This window comes from Pipistrellus kuhlii, unplaced genomic scaffold (assembly GCF_014108245.1).
Source record: "Pipistrellus kuhlii isolate mPipKuh1 unplaced genomic scaffold, mPipKuh1.p scaffold_m20_p_5, whole genome shotgun sequence".
Taxonomy (NCBI): Eukaryota; Metazoa; Chordata; class Mammalia; order Chiroptera; family Vespertilionidae; genus Pipistrellus; species Pipistrellus kuhlii.
This window is the reverse complement of record NW_023425551.1, coordinates 70,038,375-70,058,482: the sequence shown is the minus strand read 5'-3', so window position 1 is coordinate 70,058,482 and position 20,108 is coordinate 70,038,375. Positions and strand designations below refer to the sequence as shown.

Here is a 20,108-nt window from a genome sequence, read left to right as displayed (position 1 = left end):
ATAGGTCGATGCTCAATCACTGATCCACACTAGCTGGGTTAGACTTTTAATGTACTTTCTTTCCCAAAAGCTATTATAAACACCATAATTAATGATAAAAATTAGTGAGTTGGGGCTCTATTAGACGCTCTAAAACCCTGAAGCTCTGAGCCTCCAAGTGAAGTTTTTAAGATATTTTGTAAAATCTTTTAGTGTTTTTGCCAGTTATAGCAGACTGTCCAAAATACACACACTTTCTTTAAATGCTGCAGTACAGGTTTCCATTATGGAAGGCTTTCTTTCCCTCTAAAATCCATTAATGGCCTTTTGGACCGTTGCTTCCTAAGAAGACATTGTTTTTGACCCTTTTACTGAGCTGGGTTTCCTGTGGCGTGTGGCCTCCCTCATGGCAGTGAGCATTACACTGAGCTTGTTCCTAGTGGTCTCTGCCTGGAGGATATTAACAGAATTATGGCACCTTCTACATTAACTGGCAAAGTATTCTTCTAGGCGAGACATAAAAATAATTAAATTTCAAGTATTTACTTATAGATAAAAGCAACCCACACAATAAAAATAATTTTTAATATGTTTTACTGATCATTTATTTATATTTACATACATATTATAATCACAATGAGGAAAGGTTTAGAAAATTATTTTTATCTGGTTTTTGTTTTAAGGGAGTAAATGTGTTTATGTTCCATTTTAATAATTTTATGAAATGAAAGTATGATTTGATAAGGGAAAATAAGTATGTAACATAGATCCACTAAACCAACCAAAGAAATAAAATATTCATACCACCTCCAAAGTTAAAGACAAATGGCAAATTTTAATTATACCACAAGTCTAGAGAGTTATGTAAAAGAATAAAGGCACTGGAGATTTCTCAAGTTTCAGATGACCAGGCAGAAAATGCAAGTCATCAGCTAAAGAATGACAGCAAAGATGTTTTTATGAACGAGGTACTTTAATCATGTTACATATATTAAGTCACAGTATCAAATTTCCTCTGCATTAGTCAATAAATGAGCTTTATTTAGCCTATAAATCAGTGAACTGTGACTGTTCTTATTTTGGTGTCAGGTAAATAACTGGAACAAAAATGTGAGCTCCTGTATGAACAAATGCTAAAACCAGTTTTCAGGACTACACTACATGCTGATGGTAGATCTGCAGCTAAGCTCCATATTAGAAAACAATAAACCCTGAAGAAGCCTTAGCCTCTGAAATTTCATCAGGTTAACAGTTTTAGAACTTATAAACACTGAAAATTAATGTGGAATAACCTAAAAACATTCTTCAAGAAGCATCCAATCTCTTATAGGCTTCTTCGATGAAAGTTAGAATGTTCTTTGTCTGAGACGAATTATGCAGAACATCACAGTCCTTCAGAAGAGCTTTCTGGTTTGGAATTTGTGCCAAAATTTCTTCCTGTGGGTACAATGTTTAAAACTGTTTATTGAAATATAATTAACATAAAACATTATATTAGTTATGGTTGTATAATATAATGATTCAATATTTGTATATAAAAGTGCAATGAATCTAGTTAACATCGATCACCACACAGTTATAAGTTTTTTGTGTGATGAGATTTTAAGATTTACTCTTACAACTTTCAAAAATACAATACAGTATTACTGACTAATTACTATACTGTATATTACATCCTTGTGACTTATTTATTTTACAACTGGAAGTTTGTACCATTTGACCACCCATATAACTGTTTTTAAATCTTATTATGGAAAAATATAAAATGCTATTTACAGAATGGTATAATAAATCTCATGTTCCCATCATTCAACTTCAAAAACCATCAACTCATTCTGTTCTTTCAAATCGATATTATTGTTTTTTCCTCTGCCCATTTTGCTTCTTACACCTAGATGAATTGTAAATACGAAAACTTCAAAATACTTTTTGAGACGATATAAAGACTTTCTACCACTATAGACATTTACATTATAATATCTACTAGAGTCCTTTGAAGAAAGAGAAGTTAGCAGTGTATAGCCCGCTAAAAATAAGACATAATACTATTTTATGAAGAGCTATATGTCTTTGTTAGAAGTGTAAGCAAAAGCAACTGTTTGAATTTACTTTCCTAAATCTATTCTACAGTTATATAACCACACAAATGTGTAAAAATATATGTTCAAGCGTATATTCAGCATTATTTGTAATGATAAAACTTATTTATTTCCATCAGTAACTCACAATTTATATAATGGTATATCCATACAATGGAATATTATACAGCTACTACCCGTGTTTCCCCGAAAATAAGACATCCTCTGAAAATAAGACCTAGTGCATGGAAAAATAAGACATCCCCTGAAAATAAGACCTAGCGCATCTTTGGGAGCAAAAATTTAATATAAGACACTGTCTTATTTTCGGGGAAGCAGGGTAGTAGCCCTGAGCACTAATCCCTGTGAGTAGCTTGCTCGCTGCTGCTTGCCTCAACTGGCCACCCACCCACCACCACTGGTAGCTCTCCGCTGCAGCTCTCTGCCCGCCCTCCTGTAGCTTTCCACCACTTGTTCATTAGTTGTGATGTTATGGTGTAATGGATAATTAGCATATTCCTCTCATATTATACAGGATTAACAAAGACGAGACACATCTACATAGACTGACAAAGAAAGATGTCCAAACTATAGTGTCAAATAAGAAATAATTGTGTGTATATGTATACCATGAATTCCATTTTTTTTAAAAAAAGAAACAGCATATATAATGCTTTTTAATATCAAATTAGTAACTGGTGATACAGCCAATAGTCGATTGTTACTTACCTGAAGTATGGGTGCTTTGAGAGTCTTCTGAGGAAGTTCTGGAAGGGAGAGTACCCCACCGCTATCTATTTGAAACATCTAAAGTAGAAAAAAGAAAGCTGTTGGTTCTTTAAAAAGACTAATATCTCTGACCTCATTACACGGAAAAGTTGTGTTGGTAAAACATAAGCATTCAAAATTACACCAAGTCTAGCAATATATTATTAAACAATTACCTGTTTAACTTTCTCCTCTTCTTTTTCCACCTCACTTGTCAGAATTTGAATTTTGTTCTTTAGGCTCTGGATATTCCCAGTCACTGCCTCTATGGTCTCTACTATTTTATCTATTTCTTCCTGAGCCAGAAAGGGAAAGTTAATGTTTCAAATTAAATATTTTATTAGAAAAACCCCAAAGATATTTACATATCTTTTAAAAACCTTATATATTACAACAGTGCTAAAAAGAAACTGGTAAATACATTTATGTTTTTCTTTCAAAAACCAGACTTGCTAGGAATTAATTGACCACTGTCACAATGCATTATAAAGAAGTGAATTTCCTGAAACAAAAAGATATACCCTACGTACAAGAATATTTCCTCAAAAATACTGAAGCTGCTAGCCTCAGATTCTGGAGACCCAGCAGAGCCCGAGGGCTGATGGCTGTTCATCTATACCCCACCACAGACCATGGCGATCACTGATCCTCTATTGTCCCCACAGTTTTGTCTTATCCAGATGTCACACAGCTGCAATCACATAGTACACAGCCTTCTCAGATTGGCTTATTTCACTTAATAATATGCATTAAGTTTCCTCCTTGCCTTTTTGGGCTTGATAGTTACTTTCTTTTTAATGCTGATTTTAATATCCCATTGTCTACATGTGCCACTGTTTATTTATCCATTCACCTACTGAAGGACATCTCGTTTTTTCCCTAAATTTTGGGAATCATGAATGCCGCTACAAAGATCGTGGGGCATGCTCCCTCTAAAGGCTCTAGGGAAGATTCCTTTCTTGCCTCTTCCGGCTTCGGAGGCTGCCAGCATTCCTTGTAGCTGCATCACTCCAACTTCTGCGTGTTTGTGCAAGGCCTTTTCCTGTATGTCTATCCCTTACAAGGACATTTCCATCTCCTGAAGGATACCAGTCACTGGATTTAGGGCCCACCCAAGATAATCCAGGATGATCTCACCTGAGATCCTAACTTAATTACACATGGGAAGATTCCCTTTCTAAATAAGGTCATATTCCAGGAGTTAAGATTTAAACGTATTTTTCGGGGCCCACCATTTAAATCATATTGAAGGAAATGAATAATAACACTGATGGAAGAGTTAACAATAATGACTAAATTTTTTCATTATGAATTAAAAAAAAATGAATTTTGTTCCATTGCTTTGGTTATTTACTTTAGATATTCCTACCATACCCATGCTGCAACTTTTGTATTTTCCATTTTTTTCTCCATACCTTTAAAAAATAATCTTTCTTTTGATTCTTAACATTTTCTCATTTCACCTTCAATGTATTGTAAGTATTGTCAGTTGTATTTGCTTAATGATCTTTTTAACTTAGTCTGCAAATCCGAAAGTCTTTTTCTTTTATTTCTATGCTTTCCTGAATTCTGTAACTTCACTTTTTGGTATAGCAGTTCCTCTAATAACATTGTTTCGTTTAACCTCATCTATGCTAATAAAAGGGTAATATGCAGATTGGTCCAGACGCCCTCATGCTATGACAGAACAGCAGGCAGTAGGGGGCAACCAAATGACCAAACAGCAGGCTGCATGGGGCAACCAGGCTGAGAGGGGGGGCAGTGAGGGGGAATAGTAAGGGGTGACCAAGCCAACAGGGGATGGCAGTTGGGGGCGACCAGGCAGGCAGGAGAAGGTAGTTGGGGGCAACCAGGCTGGCAGAGGAGGTAGTTAGGGGAGACCAGGACAGAAGAGGGGAGGGGCAGTGAGGGGTGACCAGGCTGTTGGGGGGGGCAGTTAGGGGCAATTAGGACAGAAGGGGGGCAGTTAGGAGCTAGTGGTCCTGGATTGTGAGAGGGATGTCCAACTGCCTGGGATTGGACCTAACCCAGCAGTTGCAAATCCCCTACGGAATCCCAGATTGGAGAGAATGCATGCTGGACTGAGGGGACCTCCGCCCCTCCCCCCCATGCACGAATTTCATGCACCGGGCCTCTAGCTTTGTTATAATGAGGGGGGGGGGAAACATCCATTCCCTGCTAGGGCCACCACTGTGTGGAGACTGCACATTCTCCCCATGCTATGTGGTTCTTTTCCAGGTGTTGGAAAGTCACAACCAGCAGTAACTCTAGGCTGCAGTAGGAGAAAGCTTTCTAAGTAATGCACATAAAAGAAAACGAATGAATACAAATTCTACAAACTCCTAGTTCAAAGACTCTCTTATGCCCAAAATGACAACAGTGCTTCTGCTGAATAACTGACTTATCAAGCAAACCACAAACTGCTGTAATATAACAAATATACATTTATTCAGTCTTCATGTTCAGTTCCTGGCACAGAGTTTCTAAAACTTTTGTAACTTCCAAGTGATGGGTGGTGGGGAAAGGTGGGATAAGAGCATATTTAGTTATATTTGACTTTTGTCCTGGTTCTTGGCACAGCTACCAAAAACCCTTGTAATTTTCTGAGTGATTGGGGTGAGAGATTTATTTGTCTTCTATAATTTGAGTTTATGATAATGCATACACAGAGGATGAAGGCTGGTTGCTAGAACAAGCAACCACGTGATCAGAGGTTTGGAACTTCCAGCCCTAATCCCTGACTTGTGAGGAGGAGCTGGGCTGGAGACTTAGTTAACAATCAATATGCCTATGTGATGAAGCTTTTATAAAAACTCCCAACAACAGGTTCAAAGAACTTCTATGTTGCTGATCACATGAAGGAACTGGGAGGATGATGTGTCTGAAGAGGCATCCCTTCCCCTATACTGTGCCCTTAAGCATTCTTCCTTTGGCTGTTCCTAAGTTGAGTCCTTTATAACAAACTCATAGCCTGGTTAGTGTAAAATGTTTCCACCTGGCTATAAAGCAAGTCATGTTCCTGGGCTGAAGAAACTGCAAGGAGGCTAGATGTTGCTAGGGAGAGGAAGCTGGGTGTTGCTATGTGATGTTATTACCTGGACAGACACTTAGCATATTAGCCTTTTATATATAGACTGATAATAGTAAGTAACTATTGCTTTCCTAAGTCCTATGAGCCCTTCTAGCAAATTATCGAACCTGATGAGGGGGTGACAAAAATCCCCCATTTCTACTTGGTTGCTCAGAAGTACAGAAGGCTTGGGCTTGAAACTGGGATCTGGGCTCTAAAATGGACATGGAGGGGCAGAAGTCTTGTGGGACTGACCCTGTGGGGTCTGTGCTTACATTAGAAGAGTGTCAGCATTGAATTAAAATGTAGGACACCCAGCGAGAATTGGAGAACTGCTGAGTATGGAACACACACAAATTTTAGCTGTAACACAGAAATGCCTCCCAGTACTACAAAAATCACATTGTCATTTGCTATCTCTAATCACTTTTAAGTGATTTATGGAAATATTAAATGCTAAAGTAACATTTACTATTATTATACTTTAAAGCCATTTAAAATAACCTCAAAAAAGTCCAAGTCATAGAAGCAGAGTAGGAAAGTGATTGTCAGGGGCTAGGGAGTGGGATGTTAAAAGGGTACAAAGCTTTAGTTACAAGATAATGAAGCCTAATAATTTAATGTAAAACATGGTGATTATAACTGATAACACCATGCTATCTAATAAAAGAATAATATGCAAATTAACCATCACTCCACTATACCCACAAGCCATGCCCCCCAGCCAATCGGGAGCGAGTGCAAATTAACCCAAACCAAGATGGCTGTGGCCACAGAGCCAGCAGGAAGCTTACGTTTCCCAGGCACTGGAGGAAGCCAAGCTTTCTACACACCCTGGCGGGCCCAGCCCTCCATTCAAGGCTACAAAGTTTCAATTATAGAAGATACATAAATCCCAGATACTAGGGCCTCCACTTGGGTCACCGGGAGGCATGCTCAGCCTGAAAACCACCACAGGCCCATGCCCCAAGGGAACCCCAACCCTGATCCGGGACACCCTTCAGGGCTAACCAGCTGGCCCCCACCTGTGTACCAGGCCTCTATCCTATCTAATAAAAGAGTAATATGCAAATCGACTGTCACTCCAAAACACAAGATGGCTGCCCCTATGTGGACACAAGATGGCCGTCTCAAGATAGCCAGCAGGGAGGGTAGTTGGGAGGGACCAGGCCTGCAAGGGAGGGCAGTTGGGGTGATCAAGCCTGCAGGGGAGGGCAATGAGGGGTAACCGGGCCGGGAGAGGAAGGAAGTTGAGGGCGACCGGGCAGGATGGAAGGGCAGTTGGGGGAGACCCAGGTCTGCAGGGGAGAGTAGTTGGGGAGAAGGCCTGCAGGGGAGGTCAGTTAGGGGCAAACAGGCTGGCAGGGGAGTGATTAGGGATGATCATGCTGGCAGGCAGAAGCGGTTAGGGGCAATCAGGAAGGCGAGCAGTTGGGAGCCAGCAGTCCTGGATTGTGAGAAGGGTCCCAGATTAGAGAGGGGGCAGGCTGGGCTGAGGGACACCCCCTCCGTGTGCACAAATTTCATGCACCGGGCCTCTAGTATAATTTATGAAGTGATCTCCCAGTAAGGTGCTTTTCTTAATTGTTCAAGTATCCACTAAGTACAAGGCTGAAGTTAATGATAACTAATGTTATTTCTCAGTAGCTTCTACAGCAGTGTTTTTCAACCTTTTTTGGGCAAAGGCACACTTGTTTCATGAAAAAAATCACGAGGCACACCACCATTAGAAAATGTTAAAAAATTTAACTCTGTGCCTATATTGACTATATATAAAGTAATTCTCTTGAATAGGAATCAAATAAACACAAAGAAAGTATTTTATAATTACTTTATTATGAAATATTAAGTAAACAAAATAGTGAAAAATTATAAAATTCTTGTCTTATCTGCACCTACGGCATACCAGGCAACATCTCGCAGCACAAACAGCGGTTGAAAAACGCTGTTCTACAGCATAATGATTAAGAATCATACTCTGACATTGGACTGGCTACCTCTGCACTACAACTTTAAGCAGTTTGTCTAAGATTCAGCCAGAAATGTCAGTTTTTTTACATCTGTAGCATGAGGATAATATAGCATAGACCTCTTTAAGTCCTTGTGAGGATTAAGGGATATAAGTGCTTAGAAAAGTGACTAGAACAAAGAAAGCCCTCCTTATATGGTAGCAATAATAGCAATGATGATGATGACTGTGTTCCTGACAATGAAGTACAGAATGGAAAACAAATGTTTTCAAATTGTACAGCATTTAGTGATGAGTTCCTGTAATTTGATAATAAAAAATACTAAAATAGCCTGGCCAGTGTGACTTAATGGTTGAGTGCTGCTCTATGAATCAGGAGGTCTCAGTCAGATTTCGGTCAGGGCATATGCATGGATTGTGGACATGGTCCCCAGTGAGGGTTTTGCAGGAGGCAGAGACCAATGATTCTCTCTCATCATTGATGTTTCTCTCTCTCTCTCTAACTCTCCTCTCTGAAATAAATAAAAAAAACATTTTAAAAAAATCACTAAGATAGTTCAGTTATAAAGTCTGGTAAAAAAAAAACACCCCAAAACACAAGACAGTTACTTAATCACTAATTTACCGTATTTTTCGGACCATAAGACGCACTTTTTTCCCCCAGAAGTGGACCATGCGTCTTATGGTCCAAATATAGCCTACACATATACTTTAAAAAAAAAGTTTTTTTACTTGCCTGGCTCTGTGTGGTCTCTGTGTGCTTGCCTGGCTCTAAAATGGTTCTAGATGCTGCTGTTTACAGGGTTGATTACATGTGTTTATGACTGTGATGTTGGGTTTTAATGCACATAAAATATTTTAGGACACTATTTGTTTCAGAATCTTTTTTTCTTCATTTCCCTTCTCTAAAAACTGGTGTGTCTTATGGCCCGAAAAATACGGTATTATAAATACTTAATTTTAGAAGCCCCCACGTTTAGGTGAAGTTTTTGGTTAGAGTAAAAAAGAAAAAAAGAATTTAATGAACAAATCTGATACAAGATCTAGTACTTATTTATTATTTATCATAATATTTTATAAAACATTTTGGTCTCTTCCCGTCCCAGTAACTAGGGACTCCCTGTTCAATCTCATACCTGCATTGACGCCAGGCCTTCTTCATTGGCTCTGTGACGGGCCCTTTCCATTTTCAGTAGACTTGACATATTAGTTAAATCTTTCAGTTTTGGGGCAGGGACTTTTAGGGTTTCAAATATTTGTAGCAATCTTAGGAATAGATTTAAAACACAATTATTAGTTTATTTTTTGAGTACCATTAATATTACTTTTGTTTTGAAATACTGCTATTATCTTTTTTATTTGCAGTCTTGCTCCCAAAGGCTTCGTCTTTATTAAAAGTGACTCACCTTAGCAGTAAGTATCTTCAAAAAAGCCCTGACAAATCATCATTGAACATTTTATTTTTTTAAGATTTACTTAAGCTTCTTCATAAAAGGAAATTTTTCTTTATACATTTAACAATTACTTATATGCATTTTAAAATAAAAATTTCCTTGTGTTTTTTTAAATGTGCTTTCTAGACTATTCCAGCACATAAGTGTATTATTTATTGTGAATTATTTAGTAAGAGAGGGAGCACTGCTCAATAAATCTTAACAATGAGCCTGGATTCTAAATCTCATTTGTTTTAGAGAATATGACTAATAAAATTACTCTAAAGAAAACTGTCCCGCAGATTTTAAGACAAAACACTGAGATTAAAGTGCTTTGTTTTAAAGTACTATCAACATGAATAGTATTAAAGTTAAAAAGTGTCCTTCAAATTGGGTGGATTAGAGCACCAATAAAAGCTGATATTACTAGCCTCACTTCTAGCAGAGAATGATAAAGCTTTCCAATATTTGATTCTTGTTTCCATAGTAGGAAAATCTGAATTTGGTTGCTTTTACCTAATAGGAGCACTTAGGGGTGCTAAAAAGTTCTACTACTTAATCTGAACAACAGTGGAACCTAAGATTTATCTTCCTGGGGTCTTATCAAATTATGAATTTTTATAAAGAAAAAAGTAGGCAGTAAAACCCCCACCAATCATAATTTTCATTAAACTTTTAGGATAAACTTCAGTTTTCCAGAAAACCATCATTAGGGTATCATGTTTAAGCATAAATCTTCTCTGTGTAATCTTCCCAAGAGGGTAAGTTTTTGACTTCTTAACGAAAATAAAGTTTCCATTTAAAATCAGTTTCTTTTAAAAGTTCATTAAATCAATTCTGGGGAAGGGTCATCCACTATTCCAATGTCCTAAATAGTGGTCAGATTTCCAGAATTCTTTTAAAACTAATTAAACTAAAAATATAACATGAATATACCCTACTTAGCAATGATACTAATCACCATTTACAACATTGTTTCTATATGACAACTTTCCCAAAGCATGTTCCTCTAGAAATTCTAGAGTAAAACCACTTTATCTGACTAGCAGCCGTGTTTGTCCGGTCATCTGTGTATGTGTATGATCCAGTCTATATCAATCATAACAGTCTTGCCACAAAAATCAGCCCAAAGACAGGGGTAGCATCCAAGCTGGGCCAATTACAGTCTACCTCCTAGAATTTTGTGAATAAAGCTAAGAGGATAGTGTTTTCTTTCTCCTCTTTCTTCACAAGGTTGAAAAGATAAATAGGAAGTTGTCTATGTCTACAATTCTAACCTAGTGAGGGTAATCTCTCTAAAAGAATACAGCCAAATGTAGGCAGAGCAGAGATGAAATTAATAGCCTATCTTAGGGGTGTCGAACTCAATCAGAGAAGGGGCCAAAATCTAAAATCCAGCCTAAATCTCGGGCTGAATGGTTTACTGAACAGTCATAAACTGTCATTGTGATGGAAACGCAGCAGAGTGCAGTGATGACAGCACGGTGCAGGCCACATTGCAAGGCCTGGCGGGAAGGATTTGGCCCGCGGGCCTTGTGTTTGACACACGTGGCCTATCTAATAAAGAGGGAATATGCTAATTGACCATCACTCCATCACAAAGATGGCTGTACCCATAGCTGAGGCCAAGTTCCCATAAGGAGCCTTAACAAGCAATTAGCAGGGACCTGAGGCTACATCCTCCCCTGCCCCATGGGACTTGACAGGGGACGTCAGGCCCCACCCCTGCCCTGGCATCAGGTGGGGACCTCAGGCAGCACCCCTCACCCCAGTGCCAGGCCAGGGGACCTGAGGCCGTGCACCCTGCCCGGCGGGACTTGACGGGGGACCTCAAGGTGTGCTTCTCGTTCTAGTGCTGGGCTAGGGGCCTCAGGCTGTGCTCCCCACTTGTGGGCTTGATGGGGGACTTCAGGCCCCCCCCACACACACCTGGCGGGGCTTGATGGGGGACCTCAGGCTATGCCTGCCACCAGGTGGTGCTTGACAGGAGCCCTCAGGCTGCACCCCGCAACCCAGCACCAGGCCAGGGAATCTGAGGCTGCACAGCCGTGCCTGGCTTGGCTTGACAGAGAACCTCAGTGGGGCTTGATGGGGGACCTCAAGGTGCATCCCAGTGCTGGGTCGGGGGAACTCAGGCCGCGCTCCCACCAAGCAGGGATTGATGGGGGACCTGAGGCTGCACGCCCTCCCCCTCCCACCTGGTGTGGCTTGACGGGGGACCTCAGGCCTTGCCCCCCATCCAAAGGGGCTTGGCAGGGATTTTAGACCATGTTCCCCACCTGGTGAGGCTTGACTGAGGACCTCAAGGCACACCCCAAACCCCAGTCTGGGCTGGGGGACCTCAGGCCATGCCCCCCGTCCTAGTGCTGGGCCAGGGGACCTGAGGCTATGCCCCCTGCCCGGCAGGGCTTGATAATGGTGGGACTGGCCGGGTCTGGATCTAGCCCAATGTGTGTGAATGTGTAAGGAGCGGGGGCAGCCGGGTCTGGGTCTCAGGAAATTTTGAGGTGCATGTGGGCGGGCGGGGACTTGACTTTGGGTCCCGTGGTGCACCCAACTCTGACAGGAGGAAAGTTTGCATATACATTTTATTAATTTTCTTTCATCTCTGACACTTCTATTATAGAGAAAGGGCAAATAGCAATATTATTTCCTCTAATGAATCCCCTTATAATGTGCATGAATTTCGTGCACCGGGACACTAGTATGAAATAATGAGTCCCTGTGATAAATACTAATTTGGGAGATGCTAGGTTAAGCAAAATAAAACACATTTACTAACTGTAGGACTTTTAATATGCTAATGGATCAAAACATTATTCACAATATATCACTTTTATTCACAGAGTATCTTTAAGAATAAATGTTCCAAATATACTTTGATAAATGCTGCTATGGGAAAATGTATTCAGAGATCCAGTTAAAATAAATTTGCTAAGGCTGTAAACGTTGCTAAATTGTAAAAGGGGAAGTGTATTGAATATTAATATTTTGGGGATTAAAGAAAGTGAGCTGCAAGAGCAAACACAAAAACAGGCAGTCTTTAAAATATACATCTCCATGGCTGCTACATGATGAAGAGAAAGCCCATGTGTTGAACAGAATTTAATCTTTTCTTTCTGATTACCACGGTGAAGAACAGCTATTATGTACTGTCATATTCTCACTTATAAATTAATCATGGTTATCTGCCCCATATTAAAAAGATCATGAATAAGCTATACACCTTTATTATATATTATCTTATTTAGTAGCTTTTTTAGGGCACTCCTTCAATATTAGGCTGTTACTCCTATAAGCCATTTATAGGCCTGCTTATATAAGTCTTTCTTTGATCTCTTCAACTTCTCTCCACCAACTCCCACCCCCATCTACCCCATCCCAACCTTTCTATTTTGCTACCTTACACTTTAAGTAAGCAGAATTTGTGTTCAGTCTTCTGAAGAATAAAGTACTAGGTTATAAACATTTCTGGGTAATCTAGTAACTAAGATGCAGAACATTCTTCTGTGAAAAGATAACGTGCAAACAGAAAAAATAATCAGTGAAAATCACTCATAGTGCAGTGACTTTTTAAAAACATAAGAAAAGAAACTTCCATTTGTGACTTGCCACAACAGGAAGAGCAGTAATATTCTGGAAAATTACATGAAAACACAGTGATAGAATAAATAAGAGTGGTGACCTCTTAACTTCAAATTGTTCAAAATGCAGTTGAAGGGAGTTAAAGTTGACAAAATATTGTTCAAATCCCAATTGTTTAAACTTATAGGAGGAGGCATTTTGTCACCTTCAGGTTCTTCCTAATAAATTCTCTTAAATGCAGACTTGCATACCGCAGCAATTTAGGATAGAATATATATTCCCAAATTGTTCCTCTGTTTAAAACAACAACAAAAATCCCAAATGAAAAACTTTTCTATTCCACAAATGTCTGTTCTGCAACATAGAGACAGATTAAACTTTTCCTAAATATGTTTTAATCGTTTCCTATTGCATACTATATTACCTTTTCTTCAGGAAGTTGAGATGATACTGAATTTGTTCATTTTCTCTAACTTTGTCACTCAAAATTGCTCTAGAAAAGAAAAAGAGAAAGAATTGAGTAAATATTAGCTTGTCTCTTTCCTAGCCAGGCAGAACCAATCACTTTTTCTTCTGCATACATTTTAAGTGGAGGAATAATCAATGTGCTTTTTATTATATTATGTTGTTGTGTTTAATTTATATGCCAGGCTGTTCTGATGGATTTCAGCTATTTTCTTTGTATCCCCTTTAGCGTGGGAACTTACACATAGTGTAAATTTGAACTCAACTTCTTTCTAAATTGTCCATATTGTACGGATCAGGCCACATAGACTTCATTTTTATTTCCCTGATGGAATTCTAAGTTTCTGAAATTAACCAAAACTTTTCTTCTTAGGCTAATGCCATTGACATTATCTTCTGAAACAGAAAAACATCCTATCAACCGTAAAACAGAAAATAAAATTTAAAAGAATACTACGTATCTATAGAAAACATAAGTAGAAATAAAGTTAAGTGAAAACATTTCATACTCACATGATGACTGTTTCCATCATAGTTTGCAAATGCTTTCTGCTACTCTCCGAAAGAGGCTGCCAGGTTTTTCTCCTGCTGGATGCTATCTTTACCTGTCTTAAACTAGTTTGCTCTGTGTGTCCTGGTGAAAGAAGAGACTGGTCAGTCTAGAAGTTTGTATGATTTTACTCAAAAAGTGATTAAAGTATAAATTAATCTATAATAGCTAATGGATTTAAGAGAACCAAATATTATAAAGCTGTTTAATTTCCTCTTTATTGCACAGCCCTCACATGGCAGGTGATAAATATGAACATGCTATCTATTGTTACGTTAATTAAAATAATGTTACAGACACTGCAGATAGAAAACCAGACAATTTTAAGTGAAGAACCAAGCTACACTTATTAGGGTTCAACATAAAAGTATGGTTCTCAGAAATGATCTTAATTAAAGAGTTCGTTAAGACTTGGGCACTTTTTCTACTAAATGTTGGATGGCAACTGGAACAAGAGAGATTAACCAAACCACAGACAGTGTTTAGTAGACTTTTAACTGTAGGGATAAACAAAGGAGATATACTATTGGCTCACATGAAGATTTACTTGGAGAAAAGAGAGAGTAAATAATTATAAGAACGCCAAGCATTATAAAAGCAGAAGTATTGTGAGCTCTGGAAATATAAAACCAGATGACATAACCTGGTCTTGGGTGAGTAAAGGCAGGCAATTCTTCAAGAAAAAGGTGATATTAAACTAATTTATTCCAAATAAAATCAGGGAGCGGTTTCAAACTAATCTGTACAGTGGCGGCAGAACAAAAACATATTTGTCTTGGGAAATCACTAGGTGCTTCTATGTATCACAGATCAGTAATAATTCAGACTGTGGGACACTTTTTCTCTAGTTCCTATCGATTTTAGAACCCTACACAATTAGCAAAGGTAAATAAAATTTCAGTTGACCAAAATAACTGACTAACCAGTGCTACTTATTCTTGCAAAAATGAGAATGTCGCAGTTTGTTACTATCCTTTGTTTTTGCAGAACTCATAAGCAATATGCTGATAAATTTTTCATGAATAAACACAGCTTGAGAAAGGCCAGTTCAACAAGATATGGAAAGGAAATACCTTCAGAAGACAGATGCTTTCGATGATTTTTATTTTTTCCCACTGTATTTTTAGCCTAGAGGGAAAAACAAGGCACATACACAGAAAGAATTAAACATCAGATAAAAATTTTTTGCTATGGCAAAGATTTGTCATTTATTTGGAAGAGTATTCATATAACTTTTGGCTAGGTAGAAAAAAACATATTGCCACTTTTACAGAAAAAGGGTATGTTCTTGTCTCAGGCAAAAAATACAACCAAAGCAACTCCTGGACAATGTGATAATGTATACTAGAATGTCCTAGGATCTCAAACAATGTCTTAAAGAAATAATTTCTCATTTTATCAGTGAAATAGTGTTACACACTTAATCTGCAAAAACAAATAGAGTAACTGCCTAATACAGGGTAAAAAGGAGGAAAAAAATAAATGTGATTTAGTAATTTATTCTTTTAGAAGAGATAGTAAAGTCATGGTAGGAAAAAGCTAATTCTCACCGATCTAATTTTTCTCTATCTTAATAAAAATCTTCTCCACCAACTGTGGAGAAGATTTGTCTTTTAACATATGAATGAATGCCATAGAATTTGTATCCTTTATTCCTAGTCTTCCCATTTAAATACTTTAGCAATGTCCTATGACCCACTCCTCCCCAAAGAATTCTGATTAATATCTTCAGAACTGAAGTAAACAATTTTTATTTGAGATCTTTTACAAATCATGCTGTGACAGCTCTCACATAATATGAATTACTATAATTTGCAGTAAAAGTGGCCTTTAGTCTTCATATACTCCTTTACAGAGAAAGATGATATTTCTAATGAGTTCTGGATTATTTTCATTACCTCTTTCTCTGATAACTCCACTTCCTTATCATCAATTTTTCTTTTTGGATTTCTTTTTAACTGTTGAGACCTTTTCTTGGAAGCATATGCTTTGCTAGACATCTTGATCTAAATAGGACAATTCTAACAGTGCTCCAACAAAAATCTGTAAAAATGAAAAGAACAGAAAAATGCCTAAGATTTGCATAATATTTTGTTTAAAAACTACCTATATCTATAAATATTCCAAATTGGCCTTTTAAATATTTAAACATATCTTAAAACAAATAACATTGATTCTTATTACTTACAATATCTAATTTAATTTCATTCCTAGAAATTTCTTCCATTTGCATGGCTTTAAAAAAACATTTTTTTAAAATGCTTTTGCATATATAACTTTATATTCCTCCATACAATATCATTATCTCCATATTTAAATCTAAGTATATGGGAATATAAACTTCTGAATTGTCTTACTCTGGTCACAGATAATTTTCATATCTACTATCTTATAGGTATCACTCACGTCTTCTTGCTTTAAACTTAATGGATTTATCATTCAACTTATGCCAAAAAAAATAGAAGGTAATTTTTAGAATTACACCATGAATCTAACTTGTGCAGATTAATGTGGTAAATTCACTCATAAAGATTTAAGCTATGTTACTGTCTGGGTTACGTGCATTTTAACAAGTGCACAGAAGTATACCGATTCCTCTGTTATCCCACAAATTAAAGAACAGGCACAGGAGTGGAGTGAGAACATCAAAGACAAAATTTAGAACAACCCCCTTGCTCCATCTAATAGTTTTTAATCACCAAACTCATTTTCTGCTAAAAGGAACAGAGGAATAGGATATTTATTCTTGCATTAGGTTATAAGGAGTAGATAGCCAGAAATTAGGTACAGTATATATGGAGATATATAAACACATATACATCAATACATAAATTCTTATAGTCCTTTTAAGTATAGAAATTGAGAGTATTGATTTAGAAACTTTTAAAACAATTTGACAATTTTGTCTATATTGAATCTGATCATAAATATTTGGCTTTGTTTTGTTCTTTTTACTAGATTTCATATTTCTAGTAATTTATTTTTCCTAAAAAATAGGTTTTTTTAGAGCATTTTGAGGTTCACAGCAAAATTTAGCAGAAAGTACAGAGTTCCAATATACTTGTATACCTCCTCCCACCACTACCCTTCCCCACCATCAACACCCCACACCATTTTATGAGTCTACATTGATATATGACACCACGCAGAGTCTGTAGCAAGCACGTCAAACTTGCGGCCTGCGTGCGGCCCGCAACGAATATTTTTGTGGTCCAGCCAATATAACGGAATGTAAGAAACATTTTAATAAACATTTTGTAACTTAATTTTTACAATATCCTGTTATACATAACTAGAGACCGGGTGAGCAAAATTCGGGAGCCCTAGGGGCATGTCCAATTGTGGACATCCTTAGCACTGCTGTGGAGGCAGAAGAGGCTCCCACCACCACTGCTGTGCCCACCAGCTGTGAGCCTGATTTCTGGCTGAGAGGCACTCCCCCTGTGGGAGCGCACTGACCACTAGGGGGCAGCTCCTGTGTTGAGTGTTTGCCCCCTGGTAGTCAGTGCACCTCATAGTGATCAGTCATTCTACCGCTTGGTTGATTTGCATATTAGCTTTTTATTATATAGGATTATTAATAAGGAGCTACAACGTTTACTAATGACTGATTACTATAATCGTGTTGCATTCATTTCCCTTAAGTGCCTTCTGTGCAGGTGCACCATTTCTTCATTAATACTAGCAGTGAATATTTTAGCAGTCGATTGCCATGTCACTAGTCTTGGACTGATTTGTTTGGTGTGCGCCAAAGGAAATATTTCTCTTTTGGAGAACAAGAAAAATAGGTTTGTTTGCATTACCCTTAATTTGTGCAGTTATTCAGTATCTGGTAAGTTAATGTTTAAGAAAAAATATTAATTTTTATTAAAATGTTCTATTATTTTATGTTAACAGTTACTCATTTATTTCAGCCTTTTGTATTCAGTATGTCTCTATTGAAATAAATCTTATGTTTCTATGAAAATTGAAGCTTTTGTTTTTTTCGGCCCACATAAACTTAACCTTATTTATTTGGCCAGTGTTAGTCTTTGAGTTTGACATGCTTGGTCTATAGCAGACATTAGGATTCCTTCTTGGTGTTTAATATTCTATGGATTTGATTAGCAATTCATTTTTTAATTGGATTTTACAAGCGTCAGATGAGACTGATTAAAAATTAAAAAAACAAAAATTAGCCCTTTATCACAGTTTGAGAAGCACCATTTTCACTGAAACCTACTTGAAGCAATAAACCATATTGCAAAAAGTTTCTCAACTTTGGCACTACACTGTATTCCCAGTGGGAATGGGATAATTCTTTGTTGTGGGTGCTGCCCTGGGCACTGTAGGATGTTTAGCAGTATTCCTGGCTTCCACCCACAAGATGTTTAGTAGCACCTTCTCAGTTGTGACAGCCAAAATTATCTCCAGACATTACCAAATGCCCCTGCAGTGAAATCGCCCTGGGTTGGGAACCACTGCCAACAGTAAGCCAGGAATGAGAATACGTTGCCCAGGTTCCAAATCCTGGCTCTGCCATTTAACTAGCTGCAGAGCCTTGGCCAAATAAATTTGCTCACTTTCCCACGGGTAAAATGGGTTAGTAAAAGTACCAACATCAAAGGCTTGTGTAAAGCTAAAAGTCTGTACAGAATACATCAACTGCCTAGAACAATATCTGGGATATAGCTAAAAAGAAGGGCGGGGAGGGAATATAATTTTTAATGAAGAAGCTAAGGTTTATTTTTTTAAATGTATTTTATTGATTTTTTACAGAGAGGAAGGGAGAGAGATAGAGCTAGAAATGTCGATGAGAGAGAAACATCGACCAGCTGCCTCTTGCACACACCCTACCGGGGATGTGCCCCCAAGCAACGTACATGCCCGACCGGAATCGAACCTGGGACCCTTCAGTCCGCAGACCGACGCTCTACCACTGAGCCAAACCGGTTTCGGTGGGAATAGAATTTTTAGATCCACAGGAAACCACAGCCTAGTGGCAGTGGGTACAGACAGATAGTAAAAAGCATTTATTATTTACAGTTACATACAACGTGACAAAAGTTTCAAGACAAATGAGTGAACGACTACCTCAAGATGGTGTGCGAGAGAGAATATATGGTATTCAAAAAAAAATTAATATTTGAGTTACAGTTTGAAATACTGAGCCAGAAGAATGACGTTTTGGAGAGAAAAGAGCGAACACCCGATGACAGGACAGCCTGGAGACTGGTGCGTTCAGCGACACTTGAACGTGCATGGGAGGACTGGACAGGAATCCTAGTAACTGGAGCAGCGGCGTGGGCCAGACCGCATTTTGCAGCAAGAACGTATGCTTCACGGTGTAGGACACAGGGAGGCACCCGAGGTTGCCTCATTTCCTTCCTAGCTTGCTGAAACTCGTGGAAATCAAGGATCTCCATCTAGACCTCGCTGAAACACAAACACAATGTTTACCTCTGGACAATGACGCCAGCGGCCACCGACCGCAGGAGCCTGTAGGCCAGACCCTAGTCTCCCGCCACGGGCTGCGGGGAGATTAAGGAAGGAGGACCAGCCGAAACCGGTTTGGCTCAGTGGATAGAGTGTCAGCCTGTGGACTGAAAGGTCCCAGGTTCGATTCCGGTCAAGGGCATGTACCTGGGTTGCGGGCATGTACCTGGGTTGCGGGCATGTACCTGCGTTGCGGGCACATCCCGGGTAGGGGATGTGCAGGAGGCGGCAGATCGGTGTTTCTCTCTCATCGATGTTTCTATCTCTCTCCCTTCCTCACTGTAAAAAAATCAATAAAATATATTAAAAAATTGTGACATTGCTAAAAAAAATAATAAAATAAAAAAACGAAGGAGGACGAGGGTGAGGATGAGCCGGGGAAAGGAGGGGCGAGCCAGCGTGGCTCCCCATTCCCTCCTCGCGAATCAAAATAATTCAATCCGTGGCCCGGTAGGGCAGCCCTGCTCGCATCCTCTCTCTCTCCCCACCACTTTGGAAAAGTCACCTCACGCTTCTCGAATGCAAACGGCGGAGTTTGCCACGACCGGGTCGGTCGCAGAACTCCCTCTCCCCCGCACCCACGGGCAGGGAAGGGCTGTCACTACTCACCGGCCGCCCCTCCGGAACCAGCCAGCGAGCCGGGGCCCGTGGCAATTCGCGCCCGAACAATCAAACCGGGCAAACCCGGAAGTGGAAGGGTAGAGACCGGAAACGCCTCTAGCCGGAGGCGGGCGGC

The 20,108-nt window shown here is 38.9% G+C and overlaps 1 protein-coding gene across 4 annotated transcripts; it reads right to left on the bottom strand.

The window, feature by feature from the left end:
- Window positions 1-546: 546 nt before the first annotated feature.
- On the bottom strand, window positions 547-20,067 carry CENPQ (centromere protein Q). 4 transcript variants are annotated; one of them, XM_045573401.1, is made up of 9 exons: window positions 19,982-20,067; window positions 15,796-15,940; window positions 14,971-15,025; window positions 13,861-13,981; window positions 13,307-13,375; window positions 9,001-9,130; window positions 3,002-3,121; window positions 2,787-2,864; window positions 547-1,416 (listed from the first exon to the last, which is right to left on the bottom strand). In XM_045573401.1, exons 2-9 carry the CDS (start codon window positions 15,895-15,897, stop codon window positions 1,285-1,287), a joined length of 807 nt encoding a protein of 268 aa, XP_045429357.1. In that variant the 5' UTR covers window positions 15,898-15,940; window positions 19,982-20,067; the 3' UTR covers window positions 547-1,284. The 4 variants fall into 4 exon arrangements, with proteins under 4 accessions (XP_045429357.1, XP_036269703.1, XP_036269705.1 ...); XM_036413810.2 differs by lacking the exon at window positions 19,982-20,067 and adding an exon at window positions 19,032-19,153; XM_036413812.2 differs by lacking the exon at window positions 19,982-20,067 and adding an exon at window positions 17,025-17,141.
- Between the last annotated feature and the right edge of the window lie 41 nt (window positions 20,068-20,108).